General features: G+C 34.4%; 1 protein-coding gene across 1 annotated transcript in view; it reads right to left on the bottom strand.

The window, feature by feature from the left end:
* Positions 1–12708, bottom strand: part of LOC149805310 (uncharacterized) — a 65892-nt gene extending 53184 nt beyond the window's left edge. The window contains exons 1-5 of the mRNA XM_089934038.1: positions 12572–12708; positions 10759–10979; positions 4841–5008; positions 3928–4114; positions 2658–2781 (exon numbers count right to left, since the gene is read on the bottom strand). Of these exons, the coding sequence (XP_089790164.1) occupies positions 2658–2781; positions 3928–4114; positions 4841–5008; positions 10759–10979; positions 12572–12629 (758 nt within the window). The 5' untranslated portion in view covers positions 12630–12708. The remainder of the gene's footprint in view (positions 1–2657; positions 2782–3927; positions 4115–4840; positions 5009–10758; positions 10980–12571) is intronic.
* Between the last annotated feature and the right edge of the window lie 829 nt (positions 12709–13537).

The following is a 13537-nucleotide window of genomic DNA, read 5'->3' as shown; positions in this document are numbered from 1 at the left end:
TATTTTTGTAATTGCATTAATGGGTTTCATGTTGGTTGTTCGTGTAATCTCATTATTTAATGCAGCTATCACGCCTGGTAATCTTGCCACCCATTCGCGAGATCTTTTATCCTGAATAAATTCCCTCGCGTATTGATATCCAAATAACCGCTCAGCAAGTGTTCGATTAAATCGCTCAACAATTGCTTGATCACGGTGAATTGCAGTATGACCTCGTCGTATTTTGGTATTAAGTCGTTTCATCAGCGATGATACTGGACCAAGAAATTCCTTACCAGGATCAACCTGTAGTAGCTGTGGCCATCGCAGACCACCTTGTGGTCCGAGTCCTCGTTGATAAATTCGTTCAAACGCATCGGCTACTTCAGATGATGTTTTCGCTGATAGCGGCTCTGCTTCTTTATATCTACTTGCAACATCAACTACGGTTAACGCGTACTTGTACGTTTTTCCACGCACAGTATCATGCGGTAAAAACAGAATATCAGCTTGATGAACTTCATTAGGAACACTGACATCGAAATACGCATACTGAATTCGTTTAGGACGTGGTAGATAAATTTGCCATATTGCTTGTTTGGATAACCACGCTATAGCAGTAGAATGTTTAACCGCTGCTGCATCAGCGAGTTTACCAATTGCTGCTTTGCCTCTCCAGTATCCTCTTGGTGAATAATAAATTAATTCCATTATTAATTACCAGCTCCAAGCGCTAATTTACCTTTCATCGAGGATCTTACTAACCAATTAGCTAATGATTCTCTAATATTTTTATTTTTTTATAGAATTTAATGAATGAATTAATTTTACATCTGCAATATGCCTATGTTGTAGATTTTGACTTTTATAAGCTACATCATGAACATGACAAGCTCGATCAATAGCGTTTATTGGTTCCTCGCCTGGTTTTGGTTGATCCTGATTATCGAGCCTGATATCAAGTCTGGTACCAGGACCGCAATAATTATATCCTGGTAGATGTTTTTCTCCACTGTATTTAGCCCATGGAGCACCTGGAAACTTTGACATCAAATTAGCAATATCACCACCGCGCCTATTAGGTAAAAACGAAAATTTCATTCTACCGCATATAGAACATTTTCCACCGTACGCTATTTTTTTATTTTTTGTTATAACCGTAGCTAAATCAGTAGTTGGAGTTTTAACTTTACAGCGTAAACAATATAAATTCATGTTATAATATATATGGATATAATTGATTTCTCAGCAACTCGGCAACGAGAGCCAGTTAAACACCATCCTGCGCTACCGAACTCCATCAGAATGATTATCATAGGACCATCTGGATCGGGTAAGACGCAATTATTACTTAATCTGATAATGAGATGGTTGAAATGGGATAAATTATATTTAGTAGCACCATCCGTTGATGATCAACGATGTTATGATGTACTTAAAGATTTCAATGAAAACGCGCGATTACTGGATGAGGATAATGATGTTATAGAGTTTATAACCGATATTGATGAAGCACCATCCGTAGATTCCATAGACGGATTTATTAATAATTTAGTTGTATACGACGATGTGATGCTAGACAAACAATCAAATCCAGCCAGAATATTTTCCCGAGGTAGACACAAAAATACAGACGTGATCTATGTTACTCAACGATATACACAAATTCCGAAGGTGATCAGAGACAACTGCAACATTTTAGTTGTGTTTAATGGCGTAGACACACACACGTTGCGAAATATTCATCAAACTTGGTGTGGTGGTGACATGGATATAATTAAATTCAAAAATTTCTTCTCACGAGCGCAAGCTACTCCTCATGGATTAATAACAATAAATTTACATGATCCAAGAACAAGATATCGTGTGGGTCTTGATAAAATATTTGGGTAACAGGGGTGACGATTAAATTAAATTTAATTAAACAGATATCATTAATATAATGAACAACTGTGCGTGGCTGCGTCAAGGAACCACTAACAATTGTAATAAAAAATGCCGTGGAGAATATTGCAAGAAACATAATTATCTTATAAAGGAAAACCTTCATGCTGGTCCACGAAGTTGTGTTGGTTGTAACAACGGTGTTAGAGGATTATATCAGATTTGCAAAAATTGCGGTGGAGATCGATATCGAAGTTTGATGAACTATTACAGAAAAAGAAAGAACATAAATCCAAAAATAGAAAAACCACCATCAGAACTTGAATATTACTTGAAACATAGAACAAATTCCGAAGATTCAGATGAAGATGAAACAGATGAGGAAAAACGACAGCGAGAACGCGTTGAAAAATATTCATCAAACTTGGTATGGTGGTAAATTAATAGCAGCAGAGAGGGTACCTACCAACGTTGGTCGTCAAAAAAATAAACAAGAAATAAATAAACACGTAGAGTACTTTATTTTTTCAGATACTATTTCGAACTGAGGTTTTATTAGTACAATCGGTCATTACAGAAATAAAACATCTCAAGGAAAAGTTCATTTGTAAAATCTTGACCTTTCTACGAGATGATTTTATTTGTTTGTTTTATTTGTTTTGTCGGAATTCTATGGTCTGTTCACCCTCTCTGCTGCTATAGGTAACATAGGTTAGAGACTAACATGGGATAATAAAAGACATTAAATATGAGGAATAATATTTTTAACCAACACCTAAGCCATAGAATGATACCTCAAAGTTGGCCAGACAGCACTGAGGATGCTAGTATATGGGGTGTAGTCCATGTCAGCATCATGCCAGTAATTGTTTTCTTCTAAATAAATCTCTCTTCCATAATCTGCATTGCTATGAACAGCTGAAACAGTGATGTAGAAATAAAACAAGAGTACTCTAAATTGTACACCATACACCCATAGTGTATTAAATAGTATCATTATACTTCTTGTAAGTAAAATCCTCTTTCATTGGTCGGGTGCGTGACATTTTAAATTTGAGATCAATATGTGCTTCCTTTTCCATCCACACAAACTTTTGTTAAGGTAAATTACACTGAACTCTAGTTATTTTACATAAACTATTATCACTTTTACATGTTGGTGACCGTGATCTTTAACCTCTCAACCATGAATTTGATAGTTGCCAAGATTCAATTCTGGTAAAGGGTTTTAGCACAGAGCTTGAGTTATTTTGTGGATAACGTAGTCGTCTTGGAGTTCCTTTCATCTTGACCTTTGATCTTTTAACCCCAAAAGCAATGTATGCACATTCATAATGCTCAGATGTAAGACATTTACAAAATTTAGTAAAGTCAAGTGCTGCAAAACATAAGTAATTTTGTAGAAATCCTTCATTTGCCTCTTTTGGCCATTGTAACCCTGATCTATGATCTGTTGGCCCATAATAAATGTGTCTACATTTTTCCAATGCAAGTCACTTGCATAGATCAATAAAAGTAGGCGATAAACAACTCAAGATATTGTACAGAAGTTATTGTTTTGAGAAGCACTGTGACTGTAATCTTGCCAATTTACTGGTTGGACACATTTTTCCTTATTTCAAGACATGTGACCATGACCATTGACTTTTAGAGCCCAAAATATATAGGTTTCATCATTGCTTCACTTGCAAGCCACCACTTACAGCGTTTGGTGTGGTAGATGTTGGTGAACTGAAGTTATTGGGCAGGAACACAATATGGATGAGATGGATAAAGGAACAAAGATATTACATGATTTGCAATGCATTCCATAGTTTTAGAGAGTAATTCATTTTGGGGCAGAACTCAAATGCCCCAAAATTACCTGAGCCTATATTGTTCACCTATTAAGTAAATTTGTCTAACTGGTATTAAACTATTGTTCTTGAGACAAACACAGTTATAAAGAACATACTTGCAGAGACAAAAAACAACCAAAGAACTTCAGTGCAGAACAATTCTTACAGTTTTAGTCAAAGAATGGATAGTGCTATGCAAAATGTAGACACGAAAGAGAAGACTAACCTTGAGAAGTAGTCATTTTTCCGACTGCATCAATAACAATATTTGATCTCACGTTGCTGATGTTATTGCAGCTTTTGATGTCAGTAGATAATGCAGATGATAGTTTTGCAAAAGTAACTCCCCTGATAGAAAGTCTCCAACATTTTGAAAATGATACACTTTCATTTATTCCAACTTCAAAGGCAACCTGAAAATACATGAATTAGAGCGAAGCAAAGTTAATGTCTACAGTTCAGGATTAATTTATTTGTATTATTCTGTGATATATTCTACATTTTGATGATGATACGATGATGGAATTTGTATACTAGACACCTACATGAGGCGGTTTTACACAAATTCATTTATTCTAATCAAAATAATACTTGCATTGATATAACGACATAAAGAAATGATTATTTTTCATCTTTGTCTAATTATAACTCGGACAACCTTGTGAAATAACTTAAATATCAGAAGAGATATAATTCATATATACATTTGCAGTTACATATTTTTAAAAAAGTTGTGTACTTTATGACCATTATATGGTTTGTTTTGGTTTGGATTTGGTGCTTTAATGTAAAACAATACAAGTAGGTAATTTAGTTCCAAGGCAATTGGAGTAAAGGGCCTTCCCCAGGGACACACCACAGTATCTGACCCAGGCTGCTCTGGTTCAGTTTGGTCGTATGTCAGGCAACTAATCACTGAGCCACCAAGGCTCCAGTCATCATGTGGATAGAAGGAAAAACTTTGATAGGTTTATATCATTTCTGCTGGTAGGGGGGTGCTGATACAGCCTGTGTGAGCAGATATTTGACAGAGATACAAACAGCATAATTTTGTAAAAACAAAAGCATTGAGTAAAATATCAAATGAAATCCTGGTTGCGATTTTTTCTCTCTTTTGCAACAAACGTATGTATACATACATGAGTAGTATTCACAGTAGTTATATTTTCTACTGTTGACCATGGAGTGAGTGTTCTCCCTACATGACTGTTGTCTGTTATTGCCCATTCATAGTTGTCTATGATAGATGATATTGTTTCTTCATGCACAATGTCGGGATCTTTGAATTTTTCCAATGTGACACTAATCTGTAAAACAACAAAATAAAATATGTTCAGCTTTTGTAAAATAACATCGGGGTTTTCCTACTCTGTTCACATGCTATGATTTAAATACATGTTTTATGAATATATTGGTTTCCAATGTTCAAGCAATGCACATTTAAAGGGAACTACTGTGACGTGAGACAAACGAACACTTGTAAAACAAAAACAGCAAATTCATAATAATGTTTGGTACCTGATTTACAATCTCGTTATTATCAAAGTGGTATGGAGAGAATTGTTTTAAAGACCCAATCATGTCATAATGGTGATTTTGGATTTTGGTATTAATATAGTTCATGCATGCACTTTCTTCAGATTGATAATAAGCCAATGTATATGCATAACCAAAGGATTATGATCAGTGAAAATGATCAATATACGATCATACAAGACAGCAGTTATGGTGTATAGAATGTTGTGACCCATCTCATTAAGGGACAAAGCCCCAATTATGACACTACTGTGGTAAACGTCTTTGAGATTGTAAGGTGACAAATTGTTTTGTGTATGTATAAACTTTATTATTTTTAAGGGACATAGCTCGACTTTTATTGTCTGTAAAACCACTATCCAAATATTTCTTACCTGTGCTTATAGTTGTGTGCGATTTTCCATTTTAGTCAACACGATTTCAAAAACATTTTATTCTTAACAGCAATCGAATACAGTTGACTAATTGTACTGTGACTACTTTGTGCTGCTGCAAGCCATTCTGAATAAATACGTATTCGTGAATGTAATCGTATCAAAATTAGTTTGCTAGCACCTCAGAAGACACCAGTTATTAAAGATATTCCCCCATCAATAATTCCAACTGGTGTACCAATGATGCTTGTCATTGCCGTGATTCATGCCACACCAAGACCAACAGCTGTTTCCTCTGCAAACCATCAACTAGGATCTACAACTCTGCAACAACACACACTAGTTTATATTTCATGATCAACGCGGTTCTCTTGATGATTTCGTTGTGCAGTTGTTGATCCACTTCAATTACTGTTTTCACGTGGATAACATTGAGAGTCCGTCATAGTTCTTTTATTAATAATGGGATATTTACTGAGATTGTGCATTCTGTAGTAGGCCTGGCGAAGTTCTAATTTAAAACCACACCGATTACACCATAGAATAATATCTAACGTTCGTTCTCTTTCCTGCCCAATAATTGATATCCGAACAGTTGCTTCTTTGCTAATTTACCATCGAGATATTGTTTTTAAATCCACTACATCATTGTAGAAACAATCTCGGAGTGTTTTCGCATTTTGGTGGTTCATTCAACGATTGGGCGTTCTCACGTGCTGATGCGATGATTCCAGACTGCCTCCTAGTTGGTATTGGTACATAATTGTGGTCCCAACGGTTGAACTCGATTTGGTCTTAGACAAATTATATTTTGAGTGCCTATGAGAGTTTGATAATGATAATGTAATGTTTCAAACAGATATTCTTCGACCAGTGGAACACAATTCCTATAGATGTTAGCAAAATTTGATAGATCATCAATTAGTTGGTCGGTAAATTCTGCAATGTCTTCACCGCAGTCAGAATCCATCACGTGTATAACGTTAAATCTAATCTTAAACACAAACACTACAGACGATTAAGTATCTATCATCCGTGATATTTAATTTATGTACCTATATTCTTTCACCTTTATTGATCTTAAATAGGCCTGCAACCGAACAAGCTTTAAGTGACTTGTCATTAGGATCCAACCTGCATATTAAATCATTAGATTCTAATATTCTATCTTTAAGATTATCAACATATTATTCCAATTATTTTCTTGGTTCGATCAATTTAATACTTAGAGACTTCCGTGGGATATTAGTAAGAAATAATATCCGGATCAGTCAGCAGCAAGTTCACCAACACTTATAAAACCCAAGTTACATTTGATAGACCAAATTTTTACAATGATCTTTCTTTACCTTGCCCACGCACCGTCGGGGTCACTGTCAGTTCAGCTTTATTAAATGCTACTTTAATATCACTAAATTTTACATGCACATATTCGTTTGTTGTAGCATCATCATCATTAATCAGTTCTTGAACCAGTTGAATTCGGATTCTATTCATAATAACCTCTCCACTCATTTTATATCTGGTCTTTTAACTTTCAGTGCATATCGTCTTGTACAAGTTTTCCCTCAGTTTGTGAGAATACCTCACATTGTATAAAAGACATTGAGGTGTCTTGCATTTGTAATTCTTGTTTTGTTGATTAGAGACCCTAGTAGGGTAGGAATAATACTGAAAATCTCTTTTACTTCGATCTATTATTATATGCACACCCATATCAACGCGGGATCTGACGTATCTTTGAATTGAGCATGGTGAAACTATATATTAGTGATTTTGTCTAACACCGTTTAATAGCGCCACATCTCATCAACAGAACTGCAATAGCGGAATCTGCTGTTTTTGGGTGATTTCATTTGCAATTACTGAATCGGAAACTTGTTGTTGAGCTGCCTTATTAATAATTTTACCAGCTGTGGCTGTCATTGCTTCTGTTGATGGTTATGTAATTGCCTTTGGTTAACGAGTCACTAATCATTATAATCGATCTCGATCGATTGAAACGCCCATAATCCCAAATTCGTCAACATATCAGCAGCGATGTTCTGGATATTCTCAACAACTCGCGTTTCGAACTGTGTAACGATTGGTGCAGCACGTGATGATAATGCCGAAAGCACTTTTGGTGTCCTTGCAAACAACCCTTGATCAACATCAACAAAGCTCTGAAGAACTGGATCTAGAGAAAACTTTAATTGACCCCAAAAAGCCTTTATCAACTCAATAAAATATATGGCATGGAGGTCACTTAAACCGAAAAGAAGACCCAATACACAACAATGGCTATTCGCGCAACGTATCCTCTCTCAACACTACCTGAAGGCATATCAAGAAACAGAGTGCTTTATCCTTGTGGATTACGCCACTGTACTAGCAAAAATGTATAGGTATGAGGCATTTCACACGGAAGAATATGAAGACCAAGATACAGCAGAAGACACATGGCACACAGGGAATGGCCGTAACACCTTCAGGCTGCCGAACTGAATAAAAAGTCATTTTTAGAGCTAAAAATGCCTACTATTTAAGAGATTCCATTTTGACTCGGAACCCAGAGTCCATAAAACTACAAAACTAATTTGATCCTTTTCTAACATCGCTTTTAAATCAACAACATATCAAGCCTAACAATGATTGCAAGAAACGTATTTTCAAGTCGCTCAAGACACAATAATAATTATAATTCTTAGGGCACACAACTTACACTACGTACTATATATATATATATATATATATATATATATATATATATATATATATATATATATATATATATATATATATATATATATATAACGTGATTAATCCGACACTTGGAGAACAAATCACCAGATGGATCCTCAAGCGGGTATGAAAGCCAAAATTACTTTAGGGGGCCATTACAGGTAAAGCTGAGACGACTTCGTGGTCCAAAAATGAAAGTCAAATATATTGATATAAGAAACATACAAACAAGCAAAACAAACATGGTTTCGGGACATACTGTATCCAAAATATATTAAAGTCCTTAGGGTTATTGGAAGGTGAAGTGCTGAGAAAATATCAATCGAATGTCACGCCTGGGGTTGCTCTCAAGTATAGTTGGCCAAACAAACATTGTGGTAAATTTACCTTCCTGTGCCAAGAAAATTCTCACTTTCGATGCTAAAATACCTAATGAGGTTAATCAATCCGATCACTTACTTTTGTTTCTCTGACCTAATCATATTTGCTGAATGTGTGAATTCACGTCAATCTCGAAGGAATTCCAAAATATATTTCATCCCTGTGATCGTTCAACACAATAATACATGGAAAGCCTTTCGTCTATTTAATGTTCTTGCACATTTCTCCAGTTCCAACAACACTCAAACCCATTTTAGGCCGAAGTCCCACATATTCTTCTATTGGTTTGCGTGAGTATTCGTCTTTAAATTTGCCAAGAAAAATTTATTGACGTTACTGAACAACAGGTTTTCCTTCGGATAATCACAGTTTTCAAATTCGTTCGCGAGAGAGAGCGTTTGATGCAATATCAGAATAAACATTATTTTTTTGTTATATGCATAAGAAAAAATGAATGGGTGTCGGTATAAAGTGATTTGTTAGGATCTTGCTAAAACGGTTTCATTTTATCATAATAAAATTCATACACGATTGACTTAGCCAACTGAAGTATTGATGAACTAATATAGAATGGTTTTGTCAATTTGAGTTTGTTTGTTTTTGTCACTATAGGCCAACAATCAAATAGCTAATAGCTTTCGAGATTCAAATGCCGGATCATCAATAAACCTCTGAAGCTTATGATTTTCACTATCACGAACAATGTCGACTCGAATTAATTTTCACAAATTTTCCATTGCTTTGCCAAAAAAAAGATTGTTCATGAGTTTAAAGGAATCTTGTTTCTTTCAAAGTTATTTTTGGATTGTGTTCACAATCCGTATTAATTTGAACATACAGCGTCATCCAATCGCGTTAGCGAAATCCAAGCTCTCCCATGACTTTAATCCCAAATACAACTGCAAATGCTGACGTGTAATACAAAATTATTGTTGGTTACAAGACCTAGAACAAGTTTGGTGCCAACCAAGGTGCTATGATGACAACCATTAATGAGGTACCGACAACGCTTCTGGTGCTGATGGATCTCATTATTGTAATGGTGAAGTTGTTCAGGGTATTCTAAAAAAGCTTCAAAGAAATATCTATGATCGCAATTGCTGTTGTAATCGCTTATGTATTTTTGTATGTCAAAGTGTGCAGGATAAACCTATGCAAACCTACCAGTACGTAACGATTGCATCATTGCCCAACCATAAAGATCATTAGTATAGGGGGTAACTGTTTGGGGCAGAGTTATCATCTTGGTGATTGTACGTATATAGAGATGACTTGTTCTTACTATTCAACATAAACACTTATCTGCAACACGGTATAGCGTCAATTAATAGTCATATTTCTGCAGCAGTACCAAATTGTGTGTAGTATAGCCGCAGTCAATAGTATAAGCCTGACTGATAATTTTACAATGCAGATCAGTATCATAATAAACAATCTCAAAGACCTTTACCATAGCAGTGTCATAATGGAGTTTTTGTCGGTCACTAATATAGGTCACCGCATTCTACCCCCATATCTGTCCTCTTGCATGGTTGCATATCAATCACTTTGTCGGATTGCAGACCGTTGGTTGCACACACACAACCCGTTTTTTCACCAATATAAGCAAATATCATGGAGAATAGAAGCCCGTAACCTATATAAATATCAAAAAATGTAAAACACTACTGACCTGGATTCGCATCAACAAAATTCTTTTATTTCACTGAATCATGGCTGACTTCGCACTCGTATTTTGATTATCACGCAAATCAAAATGCCTATTGGTAATTAATCATGTTGCCATATCAAAGAATCTCAACTGATTCCTGCAAACCAGCATTCGTACAAAATTTCAAACCACGTGTGCATCGCCTCAAAAGTTTTCAATTTGCAACTGTCTATTAGTGTTAATATAACAAATAAAACAACAAATCCGATAGCGCGATAAGCGATAATACGTCAAGAGCTGTCGTCAGTTGATATTTATGGTCTTAGAAAATGACTTATTTAAATGCAAATAATATAATATCCAGTGTGTGCATGTGTCTGTATGTCCTTACTTTGTTTTTAGACAAATTGTAATGAACATCGATACTGCCCGTTATTGGAGGATTAGGAATTACAGTAACGCCATCACTAAATAATTCCTGGTAACAGAATCGGTCGGCACACAGTTGGATGGCAACCCTGTATGTCTTTCCTGGTTGTAAGACCAATTCATTATCTTTCAACTCATACAAAGTCGGCAAGTATTCGTATTCATTTAAATCCTTCCAATGGTCTGCAAAAAAAAGGTTAAATGAAACGTATTCGTTTTAGAAAACAGTTAAGATTAGGCTTTTGTCACAGTTTCCAAATTACACTAGTGAACTATAGGCATTAATTCTTATAATGTAATATCAGATAGCTATAAAGAAGAAGGAAAGTAATTTTAATTTACTAATCTAAAACATAATTTCATTACAATCTGGAACTGTTTTTCAGAAGAGAAAGAAAACAAGAGCAAAATAAATAGAAACAAGTTTTGAGTGAATAGCTATAGTTGTTAATGTATGCAATACAGGTTTGAGTCATGTACGTATCCTATGGAAATATTGATAATATTGATGGAGTCTGATTATTATAAACCATACACATACAGATAGACCCGCATAATGGCTATATAATGTTTGAAAGTTTTTCATAGTACCCATATTTTATTACAAGTTTGCAAATAACAAATAAAGCATGCATTGTATTTTCCTGCAGCATAAGTAGATGGATATCATTCTTAACAATTAAATACGGCATCTGATTACAAAATCAGCTTATATATATATATATATATATATATATATATATATATATATATATATATATATATATATATATATATATATATATATATATATATATATATAAAGACATTCAACAGATTGTCGCACGTAAAACCTTGTTTTCGAAATAATAATTGATCAATAAAGACACTACCAGCTGTACGTATTTACTCTAATGTACGAGCAAAAAAATTAAAAATATGACGTGCAATGTCCACAACATGGTTTCACAAATTTCATCAGACCACTCCAGCTGCTTAAGTGGTGAGTGCATCAGGCTCAGATGCGGGAGGTCATGGGTTTGAACCTTGCCAGAGTTATACCAAAAGACCTATAAAAATGGTACTAGCAGCTGCCTCGCTTGGCGCTCAGCATTAAAAGGTTAGTGTTAGGACTTGTCGGCCTGGTGTCAGAATAATATGACAGGGTGGGACATGATGCCCCAGCGTGAGACATCACTATAAATTGCCTCAATTCTGACATCATAGCAATATGAATACAAATGTTAAAGCTTCGTTACAAATCCAGACAACACATATACATACAAAAATTTCATAAATTACTTAAAATTTCCATTGTAATTCTAAAATGTTTGTGTTACTAAAAGTTTATGGAAAAATTGTTTTATATTGGAACCATCTAAGTTATGGCATTTCATATTACATAAGCCATCGTATTTCGACCAATTATAATCACTGCTGAAATGGAATTCAAATGTCTTTTAAGAAAGCTACTTTATCGCAAATTAGACTGGTAAATCCTTTGTTAACGTTTAAAATATAAATCAAGTTCATACTTTTTATCCAAAAAAGCAGCGTAAATTGCCAAAAGCACCACATGATTGTCACCAGGACAGGATCAACGAAATCTATGAACACTCGTGCCCCACGAAGTTAATTCACACTAATACACCACTTGTATGATAAGGAAAACGCATTTGGATGGTACAATGCTCTTGCTGAATTATCACAGAAATTGGTAAGAAATATATATTTGATGCATTGAGGAAAACCAGGGTACCCAGAATGTCTAATTCATTTAATATTATTCGTCTTACTAGTCAGAGGAAATTTTTCTTGTAACTTCCAGCGAGCAACCGATATAAACTTTGTCATATTCTCAGGTATCGTCCAGTGGGCTTCTATGTGATTCGTGCTTGATTGAAAGTCAATGTCTCCACTACAGTATGAAACATTCTTCTGAAAAATCATAGCAAGCAAAAGAAATATTAAATATATCATATAATAAATTTCTTTGATGAAAGTAGATAATAAGAATCATTCTCTCTGATGGTTTATACGCAATTAATTTTGTGTGAAAATCTTATTTTTGATTAGAAATATTGAACAGACATTATACCTGTAAGTCATGCAATACAACTTATGCAAACAATTATTTTAAAGGACAATATTGCAATTATAACTGTATAGAACGAACTAAAGTTTATTTGGTAAATACTGAATATAATTACTTACCACAGAATGGTATGTAAATTCACCGGCTTGAATTTCTAGAAGAAAAAATGTCTGATATGTATCCATGCAAAATTATCGGACAAAACATATAAGCGTGAAAGTAATTTAAATATGGAATCACGTTTGGAATGACACAACTGTTTTATTTCTATAACAAAGGCATTTAAATTTTACAATCTGCCAATTAAGCAGCTTGTCTTACTTTGATTATATATATATATATATATATATATATATATATATATATATATATATATATATATATATATATATATATATATATATATATATATATATATATATATATATATACCTTTCAAAACCCAGAACACTTGAAACACACACACACACACACACACACACACACAAAAACAACATTATTTTATTTTGGGATTACTAAGGCCTTAGCAGATGTGAAAAGTATCCTTTATCTAATCGCTTACGTTGAGAGAGAGAGAGAGAGAGAGAGAGAGATTACAAGAGAAATTCAGTCTATGTGTCTAAAAGTGTACAAAATTTAGAAAGCTGTTGGGTGTTTTAGCATTTAA

The sequence above is a fragment of the Sinohyriopsis cumingii genome, chromosome 2 (genome assembly GCF_028554795.1).
Source record: "Sinohyriopsis cumingii isolate HCF-2022 chromosome 2, ASM2855479v2, whole genome shotgun sequence".
Lineage (NCBI taxonomy): Eukaryota > Metazoa > Mollusca > Bivalvia > Unionida > Unionidae > Sinohyriopsis > Sinohyriopsis cumingii.
The sequence above is the reverse complement of the archived record's forward strand: the minus strand, read 5'-3'. Positions and strand labels throughout refer to the sequence as shown.